Below are 25,071 nucleotides of genomic sequence, written 5' to 3'. Positions count from 1 at the left end.
CGCCCTTAGGAAAAGATGTAGCTTCTTCTTATATAAAGAGTTCTCATGGAGAGATGTTCCATCAAGAGAAATACGTTGAAAAGTTTAGTTTTGAGAGAGTTTTTAAATCTAATAAGAAAAGAAGTTCTTATAATCTTTGTGTTTGTGCAACTTTATGTCCAACTTAAGTAAAGTTATATAAAGAGAAAATGTATTGTGTACTTGAAGATCGTTTTTCTTGATCTTCAATGTGATGGGAGAATTCTTAAGTTTTAGTACCGTATTATAAGCGTGAGCTGGTAATATACTTTATATTTAAAACATGACTTGACTAATCGCAGAGTTGGCTCCACGTAGTTTCTAATCAAGCTTATCATCTTAAGCATCTTGCAGCCCTTGGTCTTATCCCCTGTTCGGAATTACGCTAGGCGTTAGTCGGACGGCAAATTCGGGCCTAGCGAGTTACTAAAAAATCGGGGATTAAGCGGAGTATACGCGGAGCCTAATTTTTAAGCTTTTTACAGGTGCATTTCGATATAATGTATAATTATATAATTATCACAATGGAGGTGCCTGGCAAAAGCCAACTTTGTTATGGAATCATTGCAATGTATGATCAGCGCTATCCTACAAGGACACGAGGACGTAAAAAGGCTTAACAATTATTTATTGTATGAAAAGCTCACTAATCTTTTCCTGAGTGAGCATTCAACAGAATGATACAAAATTGTTGTGTAAATAGTTTATCCTAGAAACCGGAATTTAATACCTAAGAAACATATAGCCGGTAGCCACTTGCGTTTCGAACTAAATTCAACTGACAAGGGATATGATTTTCCCTCTATGACATTTAGCTGGCTCATATATGTGGACGTGGTGGTTCTAGCTATTTTTATCGTATATATAGACTTATATATGGTTCACATTTCGGTGAAAATAAATAACATAATAAATTGGTAGCCAGTTGACAAGAAGTCGGTAGCACAGTGAGTATTTTGTCATTATTTTCTCCGCAGGCAAAGACTCAGAGTACTATTGACATTTATATGCAATAATTTAAGGTTTTGATTCTTTTAAAACTGAATCTAGATTTTATGTTTGGATTTTGTTTACTGGTAAGGAGGACTGGAGCTGTTATGTGACAAAAGATGGCCAAGAAAAGAAGACATCTATAACACGACTGAATATCATATTCATATTTTGATTCAAAGTCTCATTCCTTCGTGGACTAGATGATTATCACTTGCAAGCCAATGAAAATTGCATATTTGTAGATGTCATTAATAGTTCATGAATACAAGGAAGTAGAATTAAGTTATAGTGACACTGTCATAATCTTTTATGGTGCGTTGATATTATATAATGATAAAAAATATATAATATAATGATATTACACACGGGATTCCAATTCATTTCAGTATTTCACAATAGGATTTTACTAGTATTCAAGCACATAATTACTTATATATAAATATATATACTATAATATTTATTGTTTAAGAACATGGGTGATGAGGCCAGGAATGTGTGTGTTGGCCATATAATCGTCCCAGTTAATGGACTTGGGGTCGAACTCGAACGATCCATCTAACTCTTTGATGCTCTGTCTTCTCCTTCGCAGTCTTTCGGTATTTAAATCATCAAATCTGCACAAAACAAGAATATATAATGTCAAGATTTAATTAATTAATCTGTGATGGCGACATAAATATATGACAAGAATTCATATATAGTATACTAATTAAGGGATGTTTGTTTTCTATCTTAATCTTAAGTTTGACATACGCTTATGAGTAATATACATACATGCCCTTGAAGAGTAAGTAAGGCTGGTAAAGCTCAACGAGACGCATAGCTAGCTTGATTTTGCGGCTGTCGTCATTGTATTTGTCTCCTTGACCCCATGGGTAAATTATATTCATCAATCGAAGTATCTGAAAATGAAAAGAACAAATGAGAAACAAACTTCATGGAAAAATCATAGTTTGATAATACCGTTTGTAAAAGTACCAGTAGAGGAAGCTTGTAACGAAGAGTGATGTAGAGGCTGAATTGACCCATAGTGGATAAAAGTGTTCCTTTGGTTACTATGATTGGTGAGCCATTGCGAGCGACAAGAGGTTTCTTCGTAAAGTAACGAGCCGTGGTCTCGTGGAGTTGTCCAAACGTGACTGGATTTTGAAAAGAAGAACCGACATGATATATGGTCTGGATCCCGCTTTCTCCTGAATGAGCTGTTGCGGTTGCGATCATGGCGTTTACCACCATGTCTGCTGGTATCTGCAAAATGACATTGTATGTTACGGTCCATTATAAATATATGATAAGAGGGTTATGTACTTAACTTTAAACAAGTAATGCGGTATTTAATATGATATAAACTGTTTAGATGTTGACTTCTGATTAGACTTGTGATTCAGAGACTTCTTTTTTTTTTTACTCAAAGACTTTAATGATAGGATTTGTATTGGACTTACAAGGTCAAGTACTGTGTTTGGATCCGCAAGAAAACATTTAAGTCTTCCTTTGCCATATGCAACAATCACACTATCTATAGTTCTGCACATACAGAAATAATAAATAAATTAAATATGTATCTTTAGTACACACATCACATTATTTGTGGTATACTTAATTCGATTTATAAAAAATTATAAAAAAATTTATTGACCGGTACTCACCTCAATCCTTCAATCCAACCAGGAAATGGTTCGGCGAGAGTACTAGTAATCATTGTTGGACGTACGATGACAAGTGGCAAATTTTCTCTATACTTCCCCATTAGCATCTCTCCCATTGCTTTGGTGAATACATATGTATTTGGCCATCCATGAAGCTTTGCCCTTTATAATTAATTCAAGAATTACCGGATGATCAAAGTAAAGTTTAAGAACATATAGGGTATGATTAGGCGGCAAACCTTGTCATTCCAAGATCTTTCATCGACTGTGAGATCTCTTGTTCAGAACAATCTTGATGCTGGAGCTCTTTCAGTTTCTGCTTCATCAGCTCGAATTCTACATTGATGTCTAGCTTAGTATCTCCGCTGAGAGTCTGTCCCATCGTGAATGGTTTCTCAAGGAACAATCCCGAGTTTTCGCGGCAAACATATGCTGAAAATGTAAGTGCATGTAAGCCACAGTTGGTAGTTGGTATATATATATATGGTGAGTTTTGTATGAGAAACATTATAACTCACCGGTTGAGACATGGAGAAGTAATTGTCCGTTAACACACTTCTTGGCGAACTTGAGAACATTGAGAGCTCCAAATGTATTGATGCCAAGACCGATATCATATCTGTAATTTTTATTAAGAACATTAAAAAGAATACATAATGTTAATTTTTCTGTATATTCGTCAAGAATCACAAGTTTGGGTAAATACCTTTCATCGAAATTAGTGGTGGCTGCGATGTTGATAATGATATCAATCTCACTCCACATACGTTGTAAGAGATCAGAGTCTTTCACTCCCAAATTATGGATGGATATATCACCGGGAACCGGCACGATATTTTCACGAACCAAGTCATTCAGATTTTCTTCACCAAGATCATTCCTCAACACCTTAAAAAGGTCTATCTCCACAACCTGTTTGTATCATTCGTTAAATAAAGCAAATATATTGTTAATATCATTAAGTTAAGTAATGGACCACCTCTTTTTTTTAAACACCAATGGACCACCTCTATAGTTGTTATTATGTAAAGAAGTTTTTATTTTTTGATAAATTGTAAAGAAGTTTTTTGGTTAATGGGATTTAATTTATGATATACCTCGCTACGTAACCGTTGCATGGCTGCTTTAGTGTCGGCAGCTCTCAACAGAAGATATATCTTCTTCACATTTGGTTGCAACCTCAGAATTTTCTCTACCAGAACTAGGGGAAAAAACGATATTTTAAGTAACTCTTGTACGTAGTAAACTGCAAATGTATACTTCAAATACAAGTCGAGTACTTTTCAGAAAAGGAAAAAATATAAGTCAAGTACAGCTAACATACATACATATTCCAAAGGTTCTAAATACATGTGAAATTGTGAACATTCTAAAAATCCACTCTTTTAAACGCCAGTTTTGTATATATTTTATATCCTACACTAAATATTACTTTATAATAAAATTAACACCCCTTATGAAGCATACATATTTCACCGTTGCAACAAATTTTATAATAAATTAAGTACTAAGATTTTAAAAATTAAATATATATGGGCCACAAAAATCTATTGTATGACAAGAACTGAAATGGAGAATTAAATATATCAACTTGTCACTATTATTCTCACTATATCTTACAACATTTGTCACTATTACTCTCATATATCAATTTAAACGAAGGAAACATAATTACTGGCAAGTATATTATCTATTGGTTTGTAAGTCAACGAAACGTTTATATATATACACTACTAGAAATTTATATTGATGGCAATCATAAAATACAGAACCAATTATACGCGGAATGAGGTTTAAATCATTAGAACCTATAATAGCTGCAGACATAATATGAAGCATATAATCAATTACGAAATTTTCATTACATTTTTAAACAACAAAAATCTTATAGTAGTAAAAACCAGACTCGAAGTGAACCAACATGTAGAAGGAACGTACCTTTGGCAAGAAAACCAGGAGCACCAGTGATGAGAATCGTCTTGTTCCCGAGAAATTGAACACAGTTTGATTCCATATTGAAATAAGATATGCTTCAACCAACTTAATACAAAACACAAAACTTGATTGTTTTGGGTGACATAAAGCCTTTGGAGTGAAGGTATGTATATATATAGACTTGTAAACATAGAAATCCTTATTGTTGTCCATCGTATTTACAACTTCTTCATCTACCACCCTACCCATTAATTACAGAAAATACGGGAAGAAATTATAATTACTAAAATAAATGTTTTTCAGAATAAAAAATATGACCTCTCACCATTTAAAAAACGAACGACATGCCGGCCCATTATCTCACTATCACAGTTCTGTTGAAATCATTTATCACTTTGGTATTGGGCTTAGTTGGACAATGAGAAACGATTACTAATTAATACTAAATTTCAGTTTCATTAAATAAAATATGTTTAGAATAATAGAAAAAGCATCTCATATACGTGAGACATGTAACATGTTTGGTAGCACAACGTTATATCGGACGTTAAGGGATCAGGTCAACCACATGTCCAAAACTCTTTTTCAAAAACAGAATTATGTTTTTTTGTAGCAAAAAACAGAATTATGTTTATGATTGTGTCTTAGGCGGCACCGTAATTTTTATTTTATTTTCGGAAAGGTCAAATACTCATATTATATGATTAACTCAAATAGTAAACTTGGGAGTAAAAAATTACCATAAACGTGTAGTTCAATTACTTAAGTTACTCCAGTGATTAATCTTGTAGAACGTGCGGACACCTTACATAGATGCAATTAAGAGTTGGAAGCTGGAAGTTGCCGTTAATTTATCTACCAATTGCCGTCAATTTATAAGGGTTTGCAATATCAATGACTTCTAGATCGATTGGTAGTTACATACTTACATATAATGTCAACAAAGTTTGGTATAAACTAAAACGGTATGTTTTCCACGTACGTACCTCTATTTTTGGAGCTACCCTATGATTGATTGCCAACTTGCCATATCTTTGTATTTTCTTCTGCACAGTAGTCTAGACTATGCGTACATGTTGCTGCAAACAGTTGGGGATTTTATCGCTCCAATCAGGTTAGCTTTCCGTATTTTTACAATATATATAAAAATATTTGTTTCATAATTCTAATAAAAGATGATTCAGAAGACTTTCAAGTAATATAACACTTCCTTGAAAGTTTTTTAGACTCTAAATTTAATATTTGCCTTAAATTTCTATTTTTAATTGAATGTTTAACCGATTAGTCAACAAAAAAAAATCTTATAAAAGATCGTTTTTTATTGAACACCGATTATTTATCTAAAAGAAGTTTGGCAATATGAACGGTATACTATTTGCGTGTCTTTGACATTTTCCAAAGATAGGGTCTGATATTTTGAGTTGTGAGCCGGCCTATTTTCACATTAAAAAGCAAACAAAAATAATATATTTATATTGTAAAAATCTTCTTTTAACTTTCATCTATGCATGTGATGGATCATGTATATCTTTCATGCATTTGATTATACACCTACATTACGATACAATATAGTTGGGGTTGGGCCAGTCTTGAACTTTTAGCAATGGCTTGACATCCTAGATCGTTCTAGATCAGATGCTTAAATTTTTAAAATCAGTGTCTTACTTTAGTGATTTCAATAAACTCATATATAGGATTTTCATTTGAGGTTTTGTGCGAATAGATAGTGTATTAAGACCAGGGGCGGACGTAGACGTCGAACGGGGTCACGTGCTCGGTGCTCCCGTCTAAAATTTGATTTTCTTTAGTAAAATATCCTCAAATTAACTCAAAGTTCATTAAAATGCCCCCAACTAGATTTACGTAAATGCTCTCCTTCTAGCGCCAAAAAGTGTTTCAAAAAGAAAAAAGATAGTGTATTAAGAAAATCAACTCATCAGCAGGATTTTTTCACGTAAAGTTTGTTAGACGATATATATTCTGATGTTTATGCAAAGTATATATGCTTGCAATGTGTAGTGAAGGAGTACTATCACAGCAAGAACAGTACCTGTAATGAGAGACACCTAAAGTTTACTAAGAAGAGAAGCGAGGCGCGTAATTGCACAACCATCTATGGGCATCAATTTATATTATGCTTTTGCAAAAGATCAAAACAAATGAAATCAAGAATCCATGTAGACGAAAAGAGCATCCTCTGTTTGCATGGTATAGAAGCAGGCCCACAAACAAAATAAGTATAGATAGATTATGAAGCTGTTAGAATGGCAGCCATGATATATAGTAACGGAAAGTTTTCAAAAAAAAAAAAGATATATAGTAACGGAAGATCGTAAGAGTATCTCACATCGAAATTGGAGATGATTCTAACAATTGCTAGTATATAAAAGATATATATGCCTCTCCACTCAGTTGTGTTTTAGTTGGAAACCAACAAGTTCTACATGACTTATTGGCAGAGCCGGCTTAACATTGTCACGGGCCATAGGACAAAAATATTTTTTTTTATCCTTTAAGATTTATATTCAGATAATGTTTAAAATATTTTTAAAATTTAATCAGTAATATTTTGTATATTTTGTGATGAAAATAAAACTATATACATATCAAATATTTTTGGGCTCTTTTCGATTTTGTTTATTATATTTATAAATATTTTTATATAAAAATGTAGACTTTTAAAAAAAATTGAACCCCTTAAATATACGGGAGACACGGGCTTGGACCTAGGGCGGTTGCACCGCTTGTCTCCTCTCGTCAGCCGGCCCTGCTTAGTGGAGTGAAGTAATAAGCCACGATGATGTACCCTGAAGGAGGACGAAGGGATAACCAACTAGCCAGCTGACCAAGCTAACACAGGTATATGCCCCCAGAAGATGTGGATAAAGGCTAGCCCCTGACCTCTCAATAATCATTTGCAAACTACGACCATTTTTCAATAATTGGGCTTTACTATTATTTCTTTTACACATAATTTCTAACACTTTGAAAATAAGAAAGCGGAGTTTAAAAAAAAAGAAAAGAAAAGAAAGCCATACACAAAGAACCACCTTTCCCTCTCTGATGGTCTTCATTAAGTTTGGACCCACGAACCTAGGGATTTTAAGATTCCATTAAGCCGGTGGCATTAATTGAAAGGTAAGAGGGAATAAACCTAAATGTTAACTCAAGAATGTTATTTAGGTTTTGCCATTTATGTAAAAAAAAAAATGTTATTTAGTTTTTTTCTAGAATACAGTAATCTAGGTCCATTTTTAGTTACTTTAGTATTAGATTTAGATTTATGTATGTCCTACTCCTAGTCGATAAAAGGGACAATTTTTTAATAAATAACTTAGATACTAATTAAATTTTGTAAAGTAGCCTGTTGTTTCAGACTTTTGCAGTAAAATATTATTTTTCGTATTATAAACCATTTTCTTCTCATGAGGAAGTTCAAAGTATATAACATTTGAGGTAACTAATCGTACGTAGTAATTATGATCCGTTTGGTTTAGTAACCATGAGATACATTTTATCATCTTCCACACTAATAATAAGAGAAAACAGCCATTGACACCATGGAATTTCAAATTAAAGCCAACAAAATCTCCAACTCTGAACCAAAATATTCCCCAACTTTTAAATATCGGTCGTTTTAACTTTGATATTTTTTTGATTCATTCATTTTAATCTTGAACAATCAACTATTAAACTTGATTAAGAAAAGTAAATGTTTGTTAACTCTCTGACGACATCATTTTGCTTAGATAGTAAGCATTTAATCTCTTCTCTCTCGCGAAACCCATGAATTCCCAAATATAAGTATGAGATTTTAGGATTTTCAATTTGAGAATTTTTGGGTTTTACTAGCTAGAGAAGAAATTAAATGCTTACTATCTATACAACACAAAGTCATACGATTAAGTTTTTAATCAGTTTTCAAAACGGCGTTGTTAGAGAGTTAAGAGACATTTAGTTTTTAATCAAGTTTAACAATTGACTATTCAAGTTTCTTAAATGGTCAAATCAAGAAAATATGAAAGTTAAAACGGCCAATATTTATAAATTAATGAATTGTTTGGTTCAAAGTTCAAACACAGGTTGAAAGTTTTTTTTGGCTTTAATTTAAAATAGTTATAAAAGCTGTTGTCTCCTAATAATAATGCATCGCTTACATGGATTCATTTTAAATTCATCTTTGAGAGTTCTAAGCTTGACTCCATATTTGCATATCATCACGATCTACAGTTATTGAGAAAATTTCCAGAAGCCAAGAAGAAACGAAGGATGCCGCGTAAAAGCACGCGTACCGGATGACAGCTCTTTAGTTCAAATATATATATATGAATTCTATCGTATTTGAATTTGATAGCAACATATCATCAATATCAGCTCGAACTAGTAGCTACATATCTTTGTCATAATATATAAAGATTACAACCACCCAAATAAAAATAAGAAATGGGTAGATATGGAACCTGTGCAGCGGACTTACAGAGACATTTTATTTAGTACTAACTACTAAGAGATGAAGACACTTGATGATAACTGTATCACATGTACGATGTCTAGTTCACTGCATTTTCCCCCTTTTGTAAGTTTTGATATGGGTGTCATGTGGGGTTTGACCTTAGGAAACACCCTTCAAACTTCTGAACCCATACTCGACATCCCCACCTTAACGCAGACACATTTTTGTAGCTTATTAGATACTATAAAATAAAAATCCATTAGATGCTTCTCTTCCTGGTCAAAACCATAAGTTAGGATTGTAAGCGCAGACGAGAGAAGAAATGAGGTTTAACAACCATTCGTCTGTTAGCCTCTTTAACATAACTACACTTACTGTCCAAACTCGAACTTACATGACCTTGAGAACCTCTAGTCTTTATTTTCTTTTATCTCGTCTCTGATCTACTTTGAACTTATTGTGAGATCTTTAATATTCAAGATAGTGATCTAGACCCAAGACTTTCACGTTGTGATATGCATTCTTCTTTTTTTCATCTTAAATTTAATAGTTTCATGTCCCTCCCTTACCTTTGTTAACATTTTTGCTCCCTCATATAGTCTCCAAGTCGTGCCTCAATGATATTTTTTTTTCTCAAATATTTCGAACGTACACAATATCAGCATCATTATTTTTTTTCCAAAACATAAACTTCGCACTTGCAGTCAGGATCTTGATGATTTGATTGAACCAAGAGGCAAAGACATTGGTCTTATACTCTTATACTCATACGAGAAATGTAGTATATATTACTTTCCCAATTTAACAATGAACCAGATCTCGATCCGTGCAACCGCGCAAAGTTTTTGTTTTCATTTATTTTTATATAAATATTTTGTTTTCAATTCTAAATTGGTATATATTATAATATATGTGTCTATCAATTTTTAAAACATAATAAGTTTACGGTATATCTTTTTCATTGAATACATTGTTTTAAACTTTCAAATGTATTTGTATCTTCTTCTATATATATATTTTCGAATTATTATTTCATTATTAAAATCGTAACTATATATATATATATATATTAGTAAAATATTATTTTATTGTCATATTCAAAGATATTGTAACATTTCACAAATTTAAAAAGTTTTTTAAAAATTAAAATTTTCGCTTCATAGATCTATATTATCGAGTAAATAATTAAACATTTAGTTTTTGTTTGATTTTTTTTTAAAAACTATATAGTTTAAAATTTGTTTTCATTGGTTTAAGGCAGTAAAAATTAATCATTGTTAGATAATATGATTTTTGTTATTTAAAAAAAAATCTTTATAATTTTAAAAGTTAACGTCGACAAATATTTAAATATTTAACATATGGAGATCTAGTATTACAACATTAAATTATATCTATTTAATTTATACTATTTATAAATCCAATGAATCATCTATTCTTTAAATTCAATTACTGATAGCCCAATAAAAATTTCTGGTAGGCCCAAAATTTAAATAATAAGATTAGAGATTAAAATTAACATGACTTTCTAGAAATAGGTCTTTCAGATCTATTTTTTTAAAAAAAATCACACATGAATCAAGGTTGTGACTTATGTTTTAATATATAAGATGTGAATCCATAGAGTAATAATTGATGAATTTCTGCAGTTTATCTCGTCTAAACCTTTTGCTAGTCTCCAAGGTTTTATTGATGAGGCTTGGGTAAAGATACAAAGAAGGTTAAATACATAGTATGTTATGTACTTATGCTCAGTTTTTCTTGGTGAAAGAGAGAAAGAGACAAATGTGTTTTGGTAAATGAAAATATGGGTTAATGGGCAGGTCTGATGGAGCCCAGAGATAAATCTCTTATATCTTGCCAATCTTGGACAATACGTCGTGGAGAAGAAAAGTAACGAACCCTAAACTCTCCGACTCTACTTGTTTCTGCAGGAAGCAGGAAAATCGAATTGACATGAACTATATAAATAAAAAGGAAAATTACCAAAACAGAACAAAAATTTAATATGATTGTTTTTTGATCTAATATCATCTTTAAGTTGTCTCTTTAGTATAATTTTTTTCATACTCCCAAAACTAACATTTGATTAATCAAATATATACATTTTAAAAGTATTTAAATATTAAAAAACGAATTAAAAAATATATTTATATATATGTATAATTGTAAGTCAACATTTTAGAATATATTAATAAAATAATATATTTAACGTTTTTATATTAATATAACAAATTTTATATAAAAATTGAATTCAAAATAATTATATAAATAAATACATTAATAAAAAGAAATGAATATATTAATAAAAAATTAATTAACATATTGAGCACACAAATTTTTTTTAATATATATATGTATATACATATATATATATTTTTTTTATAAATTTTACATTTAAATTTACAAACAGATATTTTCAAAATATCGACTAAAAGTTTTTAGTCGATATTCAACAATTTTTAGTGTATGTTAACTATTTTATAAATTATTTAAATATCTTAAAATTTTATTAAATATTTTAAATGTTAAATCATATTTGATAAATAATTTTATACTTTAAACAGTTATAATAAGTAACACTTATATACTTATATACTTAAATTAAATTATTAACTTTAATATATAATGTTAATTAAAAATAAATTATTCTCATGCATAACATGGACAGTAAAATTTATATATTCTCCGTGGTATACACAATTGAATTTTGAATAATTCTATTACATAAATATATTAATAAAAATAAATATACATATACATATATAATTTCAATCGATATATGTTTGTAAATATATCAAAAACGTTGAATATATATATATATATGTTTGTAAGCATATCAAAAAATCAAAAATATATGTTTGTAACGTTTTAGACAAGCAAAGTGATTACAAATATTTTTAGAATATTTTTGTGACCAAATATACACGTTTCAGGAAGTTAGAATATTTCAAATATTTTTGAATATTTTCTTAACTGAAATTTCCTAAATTTTCGCAAAAATCAGATTTTCTTATCCGTAGAAGACACTGCGTAGAACGAAGACAAAAATCACATAAACATATTCTACCTCATGTAGCCGCGAGAGTAATGTCTAGATTTCACATTCTTGGAGTTGTAGAATACGTAATAAAAGCAGAAGCTCCATTCGACAGAACAATATTTATCTTTACAGTTAGTATTCACATTCTCCATATTTAGAATTTTAAGTAAAAGTAGACTATTCGTTCTAAAAAAAGTAGACGAACTTGTTTGATCTAGAATTCACTTTCTACTAACCCATTTTCCGTAGAAGATGAATTATAATTTTAGTAGAACGTAATTGTATAATTTAATTTATCAAGTTTTTCAACCAAAAAAAATATCAGATTGTGTATATGAGTGTTTTATCAATTGTTTCGATTTTTTAAAAAAAAAATTATCCATAAAACTATTTATTTCATTAAATTTTAGAATTAGAAATGGTAAAAGAGAGAAAAAGTGGACCGACAAGTTTTTATACCAAAGGGACAACCATGCTGAACTTTTGTTCCGTTATGGTAATTTTTCCTAAATAAAAACGATTTTAAAGAAATAGACGATTCAAAAGATGAAAATGAAAAAAAAATAGGAAAATGGTTTTGAAAAGAGACATGGAGTCAACATATGATATATTTCCTTAACTCTAAATATTCTCTATAGTAAGATGGGACTGTGCGAAATATTGAGTCCCATGATACAACCATGGCAGACGATTCACGCTTAACTCGTAAACCCCCTAACAACTAATAATTCTATGAAACACTCTCTAGACTTACGCTGTTGGATTTCGATGAAAAAAATGTAAGTAATGAATGAAGAGAGTCGGGTTTATTTAAAGAGAAGGAGGCAAGCTACTTCCCGCACATGGACAGAAGTTGAGTTACGATACTTACTCCTCAAGACATTCCCTTCTCGTTTAAAAAATATTTCAAACTGTGCTTCGTTTTAAGACAAACTAGATTTTGACCCGCGCCCCCGCGCGGGTGCTGGATTTAAATTTTGTTCAATATAATTTATAAACCATTTATTTTATAAAATTTCCATTTATATTTTTATGTTTTGTAAATTCCATTTAGAGTAATATATATGATTTATAATGTAAAAATGTTATATTAAGAGCTTTTTCAATCTCTACATAATATTATATCTATAATTCTATAACTTGATGCAGTTTGATATAAGTGTAAGATTCATATATTAACTTACTGGGTTTTTTTTGTTTATTTATTTAAAAAACGTTTAATTTTTTTTGTTGTAGTTGATCATGAATTATTATTAGTTTTATGATATTTTATTTTCTTGAAAATTGTATTGTAGCAGATTAGAATCTATATTATCTATTATATATTATAGTTTCTGTTTTTATTTTCACCACAAAGAAACAACAACCATAAATCTACTTTATTTTATTTCAATAATTAATATGTCAATTATTTTTAAATAATGGCTTAAACTAAATAATAAAGTGAATTGGGTCATAAAATTGTGCTAGAGTATATAAAAAATTAGTCTATCAATTATTTAAAGAATTGGGCTGGTCCAACTAATCCAACTAATTACTCCGGGAAAAAAACGTATATGCTAAAAGCTCAACTACTTTTTTGCTTTCTCCTAAACTTCTCCGTCGCCCCTTCACTGTCTCTCTCTTTGACACATGCAAACTGATGTTGCCTCTCTCTTTGATCTGATCTCCGTCTCGATTATGACTCAAAAAACAGATCAAATACAAAATCGGAGGAATCCTAATCCATAATCATCAGATTGTTCATCGATTTATTCAAAAAAGGTTAGGATGTTTATATTCTTTTTATTTAATTGACATTGTGAACGATTAGGTGTTTTTAATCATAAAAATTGTTCAAATCTTTTTTAGATCTGGCATCTCTAATAGTAGATTGGCCATCTCCGTTAAAATCTTTGAAGATTAGCATGTAATAGATAAAGTCAGTGTTAATTTGGAATCTTTGTGTACATCGAAACTCAATTATATGATGACCAGATATTGGAATCATTGCAAGGTAACGTAAAGAAGAAAAAGGAGATGATTTGATTAAACGCTTTCTATCGAATTATGACAGAAGCAAAGTTGGGTTTCTATTTCTCTTAAACGATTTCTGTTTGGTAGGTTCTTTTTTTTCTAGTTTCTATTTTGAATATTCATTGGTTGTTCTGTCACTTCTATAACTCACAAAAGAAAAAGGCAACTTTGATTATTTATAGTTGATAATGTTTTTGTTTTTTTTACTTGTGTTCCAGAGATGATCCTAACGAAGCATTATTCTCTATTCATAATTTTACTAAGAGCATAAGCAGCGGGTGATAGTTCAGGTTTACATCTCTTAAAACTCTTTCTTTGTTCTTTTGAAATTATTATGTGTTTACTAAAAGCATGTCTTATCCTTTACACGGTTGATATGAGACACATAGTGAAGGAAAACAAAGACTGAAACAAACGAATGAAAAGCATAAACAACTTGTCTTGCATATCAGGTAGTGTATCTTCACTTTCGTTTAGTAATTATTTGTGAAAAAACTGTCATGTTTGACTACAAAAGATTCAATGATCAATCTATTTTTTCTATGTTTTTGTATGCTTTCCGGTGATGAAGGTGTCATTGATAAGAATTGGTCATGTTGGAGAAGAAAGATCAGTAACCGTTGGATCACAAATATCAAATAGAATTGCCAACCTTGCGAACAAACCAAGGTTAGTAAAATTTAAAAATGAGTAGTTCATACATTAATCAAGAAATAGAATCGTTTAGGATTGTGGTAGATGTACGGGTGATTGATGATGGCATGTACTTCTTATTTGCCTTACGCTTGTTTGTTTCATTTCTTGATTGACTTGAATGGTTGTGTTTGATGTAGTATTTCTGAAATATTTTAATTTATATCAATGCATAATTTTGATTGTTGATAAGTAATCCATAACAATAAAATAATATCGGTCTTATTAATAACAACAGTGTTCAAGAATTCTGAAAGTAAACTCCTCTTTCTTCACGAACTGAAATCTGCAATACAAAAAAAAAAACTTAGTCTGGTCTTATAAATTACTTTAATACATTAACTGTGAAACAATTTTCCTAGGTCATTAAGATAATATTTTCAAACGACATACCTTATCAAAAAACATCATCCAAGGTTGTTGAAAATTTCTTTGAAAACTACATTCATGGTTTTCCTCTGAGGCTTTCCATCTTTACCAAGAGCCAAAATTTTCAATCCTTTCTTTGAGGTCACTCTAGATATTGCCACATATAGCTGTCCATGGGAAAACACATGCTTTGGTAAAAACAGACCCACCTCCGATAGAGATTGTCCTTGGCTTTTGTTTATTGTAATAGCAAAAGCCACTGCCAAAGGTAGTTGCCTTCTGCGCATTTTAAAAGGCAATCGGGTGTCTGATGGTGTTATTGATAGTCTCGGAATATCTACTATCTGTCCAACCTTTTCCCCAGTTATGATTCTGGCTTGAACCATCAAATCCATCACTTGAGTGATCTGAAGCCTGGTTCCATTCATTAACCCTGCTGTAGGATTAATATTCCTTAAAACCATTACGGGACAACCAACCTTCAGTCTGAGACTATGATTTGGTAAACCTGAAACTTTTATGGTGTTTAGAAAATCAGGACCAAGAGCTTCGTCGTTAACTGAATTTGTATCAGAAGGATCAATACTGTCTGCGCTGATATAAATCTTTTCTTCTCCTGAAACGCACCAAAAAAATTAGAAAATATTTATATGTGATATACGTGAACATAGTTATGAAAGAACTTTGTCTATACTTACCATCGAGCATATCTAACATGTAATCGTTGATAATGTTCACATCTTCATTAGTAGGACACAAAATAGCTCTTTCTTTGAAGAATTTTGGCTCTTTGTTTTGTTGTAGTGAAGCAAAATCTCCATAAATTGCTTTGCTGATAGCTTCTATAGGATTATCAGCGTCCGTTATTAAAAATTCTTCTGGAATTTCGATCTCAGCTTCACCATCATTAGGCTCTGCAATCTTACCTTCACCAACCTTCAAAATCCAATCCGAGAAATCTTTTAGATCATCGGCCTCTTCAATTGTCAAATCACCAGCCAACAACCGCATGTTCTTTGTGAGTTTGAGTACTTTACAGTACTCCCAAAGATATGAAGAATTCAGTGCGGCCAAAACAATTTCGGCTCTTCCAGCTCCATTTATGACAGGTAGAACCTGTCTAAAATCGCCTCCAAAAACCACCACCTTTCCACCAAATGGCAAGGTTCTGTGCTTCCCAACAATATCAGACATACTTCTATCCAAAGCTTCAAAACAATACTTGCTCATCATAGGTGCTTCATCCCATATAATCATTGATGCTTCTCTTACTAAATTTGCTTGATCTGAACCATGAACCATAGTACATGAAGAAAATTCATCAGGGTTAAGTGGTATACCAAATCTTGAATGAGCAGTCCTACCGCCTGGTAACAACAAAGAAGCAATTCCACTTGATGCAACATTAAGAACAATATCTCCTTTACTTCTGATAGCTGCTGATAGTAATTTCCAAAGGAAAGTTTTACCAGTCCCACCAAAGCCATAAACAAAAAAAGCTCCCCCTGTTCCTTTTGTCACAGCATGAAGAATTTCATCATATATTTTCCTCTGTTCATCTGTCATCTTCGGAAGATCAGACTGTAGAGTTTCTAACAATGCTTCATGTGGATAACTGCGCTCGTCTACTATAAGGACATTCGAATCATTGATGTTTGTTTCTGGAGATTGTGGCATAGAAGTGAATTTAGCAAGAGAAGTCCCTAAACGCCTCAATTGTTTCTCAACCTCTTGTAATGCAAACTTCTTTTTGTCCTCATCACTTAACAAAAGGTCTACAAAACAAAGGTAACAGAATAAGAATAAAGCCATTTGTCATCATTCGCAGTAGTTGAGACAATTTAAGAAAATAGAAACAAAAATGTCAATATTACCTGGCCTGTTCAGAATTTTCCTGCGATTATACTCCATATCTTCAGACAAATATTGCCATGTTTGTTCCCATACAGTCTCCGACATAACTAAACTATTGTTGATGAGCATCGTCGCAAACAAATTTCGTAGTTCATTTGCTGAACCAGCATGACTTCTCCTAATTAGATCGTCAATATACTCTTGATCATCATCTAACAATCCACGAGCAAAACATGCTTCTTTGTATCCACAATGAACAACACCTCCAAAAGTACAAATGTCTTCGTAACTGGTAGCGCCTTTTACAACGTTTAACAACACACGTAGATAGTAAGAATCTTCTTGCGCACGTGGAGCATAGTTTATCCTACCAATGCTAAATCCCCTCTTGCGTCTTTTGAATTTCTTCTCCTTTTTGTGGTAAGTAAAGAAGTTGGGAATTTGGGCATAAGTGATAGTTCTCGCTAGATCATCAATCTTACACAGATCGAACCATGCTAAGAATATGGTATTCTCTATTAGCTTACGACTAACCACAACTTCCATCTTATCTTTACCCTTGAAAATGATATGTTGTTTACCAGGTAGATGGAAACTGAGCTTCTCGACAGCTGTTGACCGAAAGTGAAGAGGGAACTGAAAAGTTCTCCAACCAGCTTCGCTCGCTGAAACATATCTACAAAATCATATACCGAAAATTAATTAAAGGAACAATTGGGTATTAAGAGATATAGGTCGCAACTTGAATCATTTGCTATAAATAATTTTGGTTCTATGATTACCTGCAGTCGAAGAAATCTTTAATTTCATTTTTTGGTTTCACACTCTGTTCGCCCAACTCATTCTGTACAACATTATCAGGAGGTTCCACGACAACTGTAACACGATCCTGGCCTTTGTTAATATACTTAAATAAGTATTTAATAGAACCAGTTTGGTTGCACCATTCTACATTGATGTGAGCTTTGTACCGAAGAGATAGTTGCTTGTTATATGGAATGGCCCATCGATTGTCAGTTCTGAAACCATTCTTCAACTCAATACTTTCAGATTGGTTACGCCTTCTATACACCGGAAACCCTTCTTTATTAACTGTAGTCTTCGAGACAAATGATTTGGGATATGACTTTGAGCAAATTCCATTTTCCATGCATGGTGACTTCATATTAGCAGCTCCACATGGACCATGAATCATCATGTCTTTAATGACTTCATATAGATCGGGTTCCTCTGATTTAATAGGGATTTCAGCAGAAATTATCTTGTCAATGTCGTCCGTAGTTGGAAGCTTGGAAGTAGGATGCAAGAATAAGAGAATGTGTGCGTGAGGTAGACCACGTTTCTGAAACTCAATGGTGTACATCGCTGAAACAAAAAAAAAGCATAACTTAGTGTAAATAAGTAAACCGTGATTTCTAAAGACAATCTGATGGAACTTACATGAAACAGTCTTTCCAAGAATGTGTTTCTTGGTTAAGTCATCCATCAATGATTCAAGTTTGATCTTGAAAATCCTAGACAGAATTTCCGGCCTGTCATCTGGATTTAATTTCCTCTTCTTCATAAATCTTGTGATTTATGGCCACTTAGGATTGCATGTAAAAGTGATGAACAGATCCGGGAATCCAAAATGCTTACAAATAGTCATAGCATCCAAATACATATTCTTCATATATCTAGGACCACCGGTGAATGAAGCTGGCAACAAAAATTCTTTCCCCTGGTCATGCATATCAATCTTTCCAGCTCTCTCGGATTCTTTAATAGAATCATAACTATCGGATCGGAGAGTAGACTGATTACACTTCAGATAGCGAAGACGATTGGACTCTATAGTTGTGTAGGCATCAACCATAAACTGCTGGAAAAGACGTCTGGCATGTAAAAGACTGTGAGATTCGTTCTTACGTTCTTGAAGACGAAATGCAAAGAATTGCCTCATACTAATAGTACCCTTCTTGTGTTTCTTAGTAGCTTCGGTGACACCTTTTTGTATCCCAAGTCTGAAACCATCTTCTCCATACGGAAACAATAGAGGATACTGAAGTGCAAGATATGAAACATGTATCTCATTAATCCTCATAAGTCTCCCAGAATGCTTCTGCAGCACAATATCCCTTTTATCCATATCAAGATTGAAATCTCCAGGAATTAGTGCAGCAACTTCAGATGCTGTTGGTGTATTGTATGTCCTTCCATCTTTAAGACGATCACTAACAATCCTCATATGGAAAGCATCTTCTGGGTTAGTATTAAATCGATCTCTTGCTGATCTAAACTGCTTCACATATGGATTCACTTCATTTAACATCTTTATCAAAATCTCAATGATCTCTTTCTTCAATCCATCTTTCTTTTTCCCTTGAAAACACTTATTACCTTTGCTGAAATATAAGAATAATCTCAGTTAGCCTTTAAATCTCTAGTTATAGACCATTTAATACCAAAAAGACGTTAATAAGTATTGTACAAACGTATTGATCTCATCACAGTTTGTCAGCTTTCGTTACGATATAGGAAGAAATAAGGTCGTTACCTCAAAGAATTGGCTCTGTTTTCTGCTTCAGTTTCAGTGTCCACTATGTACATTTGTCCAAATTTAGCTTCACCACCATCTGGTGGTTGCAAACTGCCCATTAGATGGTAATTCTCTCCTTGCAGTTGAAACATATCTGGGCCCTTGCCTTTTTTAACACATCTATCCACTTTCCCACCTAGAGAAGTAAATGAGAAGACCATGTTATAAGGTCTCATGTTTCTCTGAAAATGCTTGCTTTGTGCATCATCTCCTTCCATCAATCTTTTGAGTACAGTGGGTGGGTCTTTTAACATAGGCAACTGAACTTGACCGTGTCCACAACACAGTGTGAAAGTAGGATTTCGTGAATTCTTACGTCTATTCAACCTCTCACCATACCACATAATAGCATGACAATAACCACAAGTGTATGATGGATCACCTTCATCTATGTAAGCTGTTGACACAAAATTTGAACAGATGTTAACGAAACAACACTAACAATTAATAAAAAAACTGTAACATGGACTAAATATCTGGTGTGCTCACAATCTCCTTTCGGTTCCGAAGTGTATTTTGGAGATTTTGTACGACAACCAGAATGCTTTTCTCCACCTGCTTTTCTTTTGTATTCTTTCCCATTCGTAGGAGCAGTTTCTGATTCAACAGACATATCAAAGTCTATTTGTTCATTTTCGGAATCTGTAGTATCCTGTGAACTACAGTATAAGTCCAGTTCATCATCGATTTCTTCAAGTATACCTGTCATTACAAAGCAGTGATATATTAGAACACTGAGACAATGGTCAAGATTGCATTTCTATATTATAATATACTGAGTATCATATAACCTTGATCATCTACATTGTAATCATCCATTTCTGTGTCATCATCACCACTGAGATGATCCTCGTATATTTCATTTTGAGGGACTGATGGTGTAGCTTCTTTATCATTTCCCAAGGCATAGGATATGTTTGTAATGTCTTTTAAAACATTCTGTGAATTCTTTCTTGGTTTCTTTGCTACTCCGATATTTCTCTGTGCCTTTGCTATCTGTTTCTTTGCTACTCCTAAATTATTATTTTTTACTCCAGAGTTGTTGACCCTTTTAGCATCTGTGCAAGCAAAAACATGGAAATTAGAGTCCCTAAACCAATTTTGACTGCTAAATTAGATCAGCTTAAAGAAAACTAACTTGATAGTGCTGTCAAACAACTCCTTGGTTCTGGAGAGTTGAATAAAACATTTGACATCAAGTCCAGACCTGTAAGTTTATAAAAGTAATATATCAACACAAACACTGACTGCATGTATTGTAGTTTTTGAGTGCACAATCACTGAATGTCAGCTACAAATGAAGAAATTAAAACAATCACCTAGACTGCATTTCCGTCTGTTTTCAGTGCTTATGGGTGTGTATGATGTTTCTTGTACTGAAGAACCGATATAGCTTTTAGATGCATCCTTACAGACACCATCATATAATCTCTTATACACTGCAGTTACAGGAACCAACGGATGCACAGTGACAGGCTTGCATGATGTTTTTCTTACATTTCGGCCTAGCGGTGAAAACTCGGATAAATTGATTTCGGTATGATCCTTTCTTTTTCTTTTCATTTTTCTTTTGCTCGATTAAACTTACTTCTCTGTTGATATCAGCTCACTATAGTTTGAAGAAGATGTAGAGAGTAAAAGAGTAAAAGGGTTCCACGCTTCTTTGGTTCTTTGTGAAAAAATATGAAAAGGTATCCCATCTATCACGGTGTTTAGTTATGAATTTATTTATTTGGTAAATGAATATATGATAATAAATATTGTATGATAGTTTCACTAAACAACATGATTTTGGGCGGCTGAACTTTTTTGGTTTCCGTTTGTTTAAAAATTTTAAAACCTAAAGCATATCTTTTTTTTTTGTTTATTTGTGTAGTTAGAATTATACCAAAATTAATTAGCATCATATTTTTTTAAATTAAGCTCAAGTATTTACGGCTGTGTCTCAGCTATTTTGTTTCAACTTTATGCTATATATTGAATATTCTTTGGTTGTATAACTCATTTAGAATATGCTATATATTGAATATTCTTTGTTTGCAATAAGTTTAATGAGGTGTTTGCAGCCGTGTACTCAAAACTCTAATGTTTCATACGTCTGCACTTACAGAGATGATGGAGGATGCTTAAATTGCTATTAGTTGATGCAATTGTTTGCAAAAACAAAGGGACATTAACAATTCGATCCTGGACAATCATATTACAACTAAAGGTATGCTCTTAATATTATGCCTCTCATTTGTAAATATCCGGCACAATCATATTATAATCTCATTTATGTTTTGAAAAAATAGATAGATAAGAATATAAATATAATAACCAATTCATAAATTTATTATTAATTTATTAAACGCAAAACAGAATAAGTCCAAATAGAGCAAAACAATAGAATAAAACACCAAATGAAAAAAAACCAGCAAATAAAAAAAGCAACACATTCTATTCAGTTTTAGTTTTCTCCGGCTTGATTGTATCCGTGCACAACTTCTTAGAGGCCGAGGTCACATCAGGTAGATCATCGTTATCCTTTCGCTTAGAGAATGGAGTGGTCACATCTTCAGCAGAATTCTGAGAATTAGGATCAAACTTTGAAACCTGTAAAACAATATAATAAATTTCTTTGTCAATCTTAGCATAACGAATATAGGTAACATGCTATTTGATTTGAGTAATAGAAGGGCACGTACCTCTCCAGCAGAGAAGGTAGACTAACCAGACTCAATAAGAGAAACTGGAGCAGTTTGAGATTCGATTTTATGAATCTCTTCACCACCCCTTACTTCTGCCACCAAGTAAGTGTCTGCTCCGTTTGTGACATTGTCTGAGCTAATCGAAATACCAAAACAAAATGATTTCCCAACTAAATTCTGTATTGGTTCAGGGAGATCTTCTGGATCTTCAATCTGACACATAAACATATAAAAAAAGATCAGATATATGTTTTTATGTTCGTAGAATTAATAAACACACTCAAATATACTTGCCTCATCGTATGAGCCATTCCAAAGCTCCACAGCTTCGTTACCAATAACAGTTTTTCCAACAGAGTCAAGCAACATCAGTTTGCATGTGTCACTGTCATCTGCCACATACACATGAAGCTTGTACCTAACATTTGAGTGTGAGAAATTAGTAATATATTTAGATTAACACTGAAAAATTTATTAGAAGAATAATTTGCACTTACTTTGGAGACACATTAGTGACATTAGCACGACAGTTCTCACAACGCCATAATGGTTTTTCATTTTGTGCAATTTTTCTAGGATCATTTCTACCGATCCTAGTAACACGGCGGTTGCATCCATTTGCATCATGTCCAAAAAAGAACCAACCCCAATCAGTGTTAATTGATTCGATGGAGCACACGATTTTGCATTTCTGCGCCTGGATAATTAAAAAACACACAATCTTATAGTACTAAGCCGTAATCAGATCTCCAATTCATAATATTACTTATGAGAAAAATTAAAAATAACCTCAACAGCCACCAAAATCTCAGAAATTGAACAGACTTGAACATCATCCCAATCTTCTGCTTGCTGCTTCACAGCCTTGTAAGCCGGTTTGTTTTCCACAATAGCAAGAGGAAGCAACGCTTGCAACAGCCTGAATTTTGTTAATGTACAAATTACCAATATTTTACAAAAGACATCCACATAAAAATGCCTCTAAAATATGGATCTAAATGTACCTTTCTTTAAAATCAACTGCTTCTTGCATTTCTGGGTTGAGAGTCACAAGGGAAGCATCAAATGCATTTGTTATTTGCATATTTCCTAATCAACAATAAACTTGCTGATGTAAGCTTACATTTTAATTTAGTCAAACCCGAATTACTTAGAAAATTATAGATAAATGTTTATACCTTTGTAGTAGCTGATTTTAGCAAACCTAATCAAACATATTATTAGTTTCCCTTCATTCTCTTGAAGATGAGATTCAATAAGTTCTGCGAATCTTCCCCACAGACAACACTCCATGTCGTTCCCACTGAAATTCAAGATGCCAATTAAAAAACGTTGATTATAGTTCTTATACAGATTGGAAGATAACAAAATATTTCTTACTTTGTGTCACGTAGTCGGAATACAACCCTCTTACGATCTTCGTTCTCGACCTTCACAGTCTGTATAGTGCGCATATCAAAAATTTCACCGATGACATCTGTTCAAAAAATATTGTTGAATAGTTTATAAATCAGTGAAAAAGTATGGATTAATATAAGAAAAAAAACACAAACGAATATCATACCAATTAGGAAATAGGGATTCAATTTTCCCTCAATGATATCTTCATAACTTGCAAGATCAAGGAAGTGGTTGTTGTTTTGTAAATCAGATTTTGATATGACTGTTTCACCACTGATTGTCATCTTGTACTGCAGGTTAGTTGGTCGATACTGCCCACCAGCCTGGGATACGGTGAAGTTTTCAACAAATCGCCATTCTCCAATTGGTAAGCCTCGCTGAACCCGGAACATTTGACTTCGTTTGCATGAAGCATGAATCTTACCACCCTGTGAGAAGGAGAAACAAAGTATTAAAGTACGTTCATAATTGTAATCTATATAAATATATATGTTTAAAATATTTTCCTACTGTTTCATCTGCAAGAATGCACTCAAGTGTTTCTCCTCCAAAGTTCTGTTTCCAGGAATGAAGCATCTTCACACGTACTCTCCACCCGGTTTTGAAAGGCTTGACATCCTTAAGCAGGTTACAACTCGCGTTACTCGACATCTCTTGTTAAAAAGTCGATTTTTTGGTGATGGGTTGAGAAGTAATAATTTGAGTCGTAGAGGGATATCTATATATATGGTTACGAAAATTGGTGAGCACGTTTTATATCACAAGGAAAATCTAACCATTAAGATATTGGTTGATTGTATGGTTGATAGATATTTGGGTATATTCCTTTTTCTCTTACGGAATACATTAATCTATTGTTATATTTGTTTGCAATGATTTAGGTAACTAATTATGGAGGATCTCGATGGCTTTTAAGGAGATACGGATGCAATATAAGACATTTGGAAATATCTATATCTTGGAGAAAAAAAGACGTGGGCTGAAGGTTTAGTTTAGAAAATTAAGGAAATCATATATTCTATATTGCAACCAAGATTCAAGCGAGAATTCAAACTCTCTAGATTGCAACGGAGAATCTGGTTAATTTTGTTAAATTACGAAAAGGACATTAATGAAGTCAGGAAAGAAAACGTTTTGTCCTGCTAACCTTGTGTCCAAACAACAATAAATTTTTTTTTTTAAGTTTGCTATCCTTGTATCCAAACAGTACCAAAAGGTACTTCAGTTTTAATAATATAGATTGCATGCTGTTTTTGATTCGAAAATGATCTAAAAGTAGACAAATGTTCACTCGCTCTAAAAAATTCCAAAATGTAGAAAAGGTTATGTTTATTTTATTTGCTTATGACAAGTTTATAACATGACAGACATGCTCCATC

The 25,071-nt window shown here is 32.4% G+C and overlaps 1 protein-coding gene, 1 long non-coding RNA gene and 1 pseudogene across 5 annotated transcripts; 1 reads left to right on the top strand and 2 right to left on the bottom strand.

Annotated features, from left to right (window-relative positions):
- Positions 1 to 1,334: 1,334 nt before the first annotated feature.
- LOC106436644 (fatty acyl-CoA reductase 1) lies at positions 1,335 to 4,749 on the bottom strand. 2 transcript variants are annotated; one of them, XM_013877601.3, is made up of 10 exons: positions 4,599 to 4,748; positions 3,758 to 3,861; positions 3,367 to 3,572; positions 3,179 to 3,279; positions 2,900 to 3,092; positions 2,661 to 2,822; positions 2,457 to 2,538; positions 1,990 to 2,259; positions 1,786 to 1,913; positions 1,335 to 1,625 (listed from the first exon to the last, which is right to left on the bottom strand). In XM_013877601.3, exons 1-10 carry the CDS (start codon positions 4,672 to 4,674, stop codon positions 1,469 to 1,471), a joined length of 1,479 nt encoding a protein of 492 aa, XP_013733055.2. In that variant the 5' UTR covers positions 4,675 to 4,748; the 3' UTR covers positions 1,335 to 1,468. The 2 variants fall into 2 exon arrangements, with proteins under 2 accessions (XP_013733055.2, XP_048602509.1); XM_048746552.1 differs by having other exon boundaries at positions 3,179 to 3,572; positions 4,599 to 4,749.
- An 8,858-nt stretch (positions 4,750 to 13,607) lies between these two features.
- Positions 13,608 to 24,838, top strand: LOC106395249. Of its 3 annotated transcripts, XR_007318986.1 has the most exons (5): positions 13,608 to 14,190; positions 14,326 to 14,559; positions 23,989 to 24,148; positions 24,246 to 24,319; positions 24,574 to 24,838. It is a non-coding gene; the product is annotated as an uncharacterized LOC106395249 (long non-coding RNA). The 3 variants fall into 3 exon arrangements; XR_007318985.1 differs by having other exon boundaries at positions 13,608 to 14,559; positions 23,989 to 24,059; positions 24,218 to 24,319; XR_007318984.1 differs by having other exon boundaries at positions 13,608 to 14,559.
- On the bottom strand, positions 15,115 to 19,957 carry LOC125581322 (annotated as a pseudogene).
- Positions 24,839 to 25,071: the final 233 nt, after the last annotated feature.

The sequence above is a fragment of the Brassica napus genome, chromosome C2 (assembly GCF_020379485.1).
Source record: "Brassica napus cultivar Da-Ae chromosome C2, Da-Ae, whole genome shotgun sequence".
NCBI classification, from domain to species: Eukaryota; Viridiplantae; Streptophyta; class Magnoliopsida; order Brassicales; family Brassicaceae; genus Brassica; species Brassica napus.
Note: the sequence above shows the minus strand (reverse complement) of the source record. Positions and strands in the feature narration are given on the sequence as shown.

What these genes read in the sequence shown, in the direction of transcription:
- LOC106436644 (XM_048746552.1), bottom strand. Translation starts at nt 4,674, where the DNA reads ATGGAATCAAACTGTGTTCAATTTCTCGGGAACAAGACGATTCTCATC. An exon ending in TCCTGGTTTTCTTGCCAAAG is followed by an intron (nt 3,862 to 4,598) that starts GTACGTTCCTTC and finishes TTTTTCCCCTAG; the next exon opens with TTCTGGTAGAGAAAATTCTG. An exon ending in TGCAACGGTTACGTAGCGAG is followed by an intron (nt 3,573 to 3,757) that starts GTATATCATAAA and finishes TGATACAAACAG; the next exon opens with GTTGTGGAGATAGACCTTTT.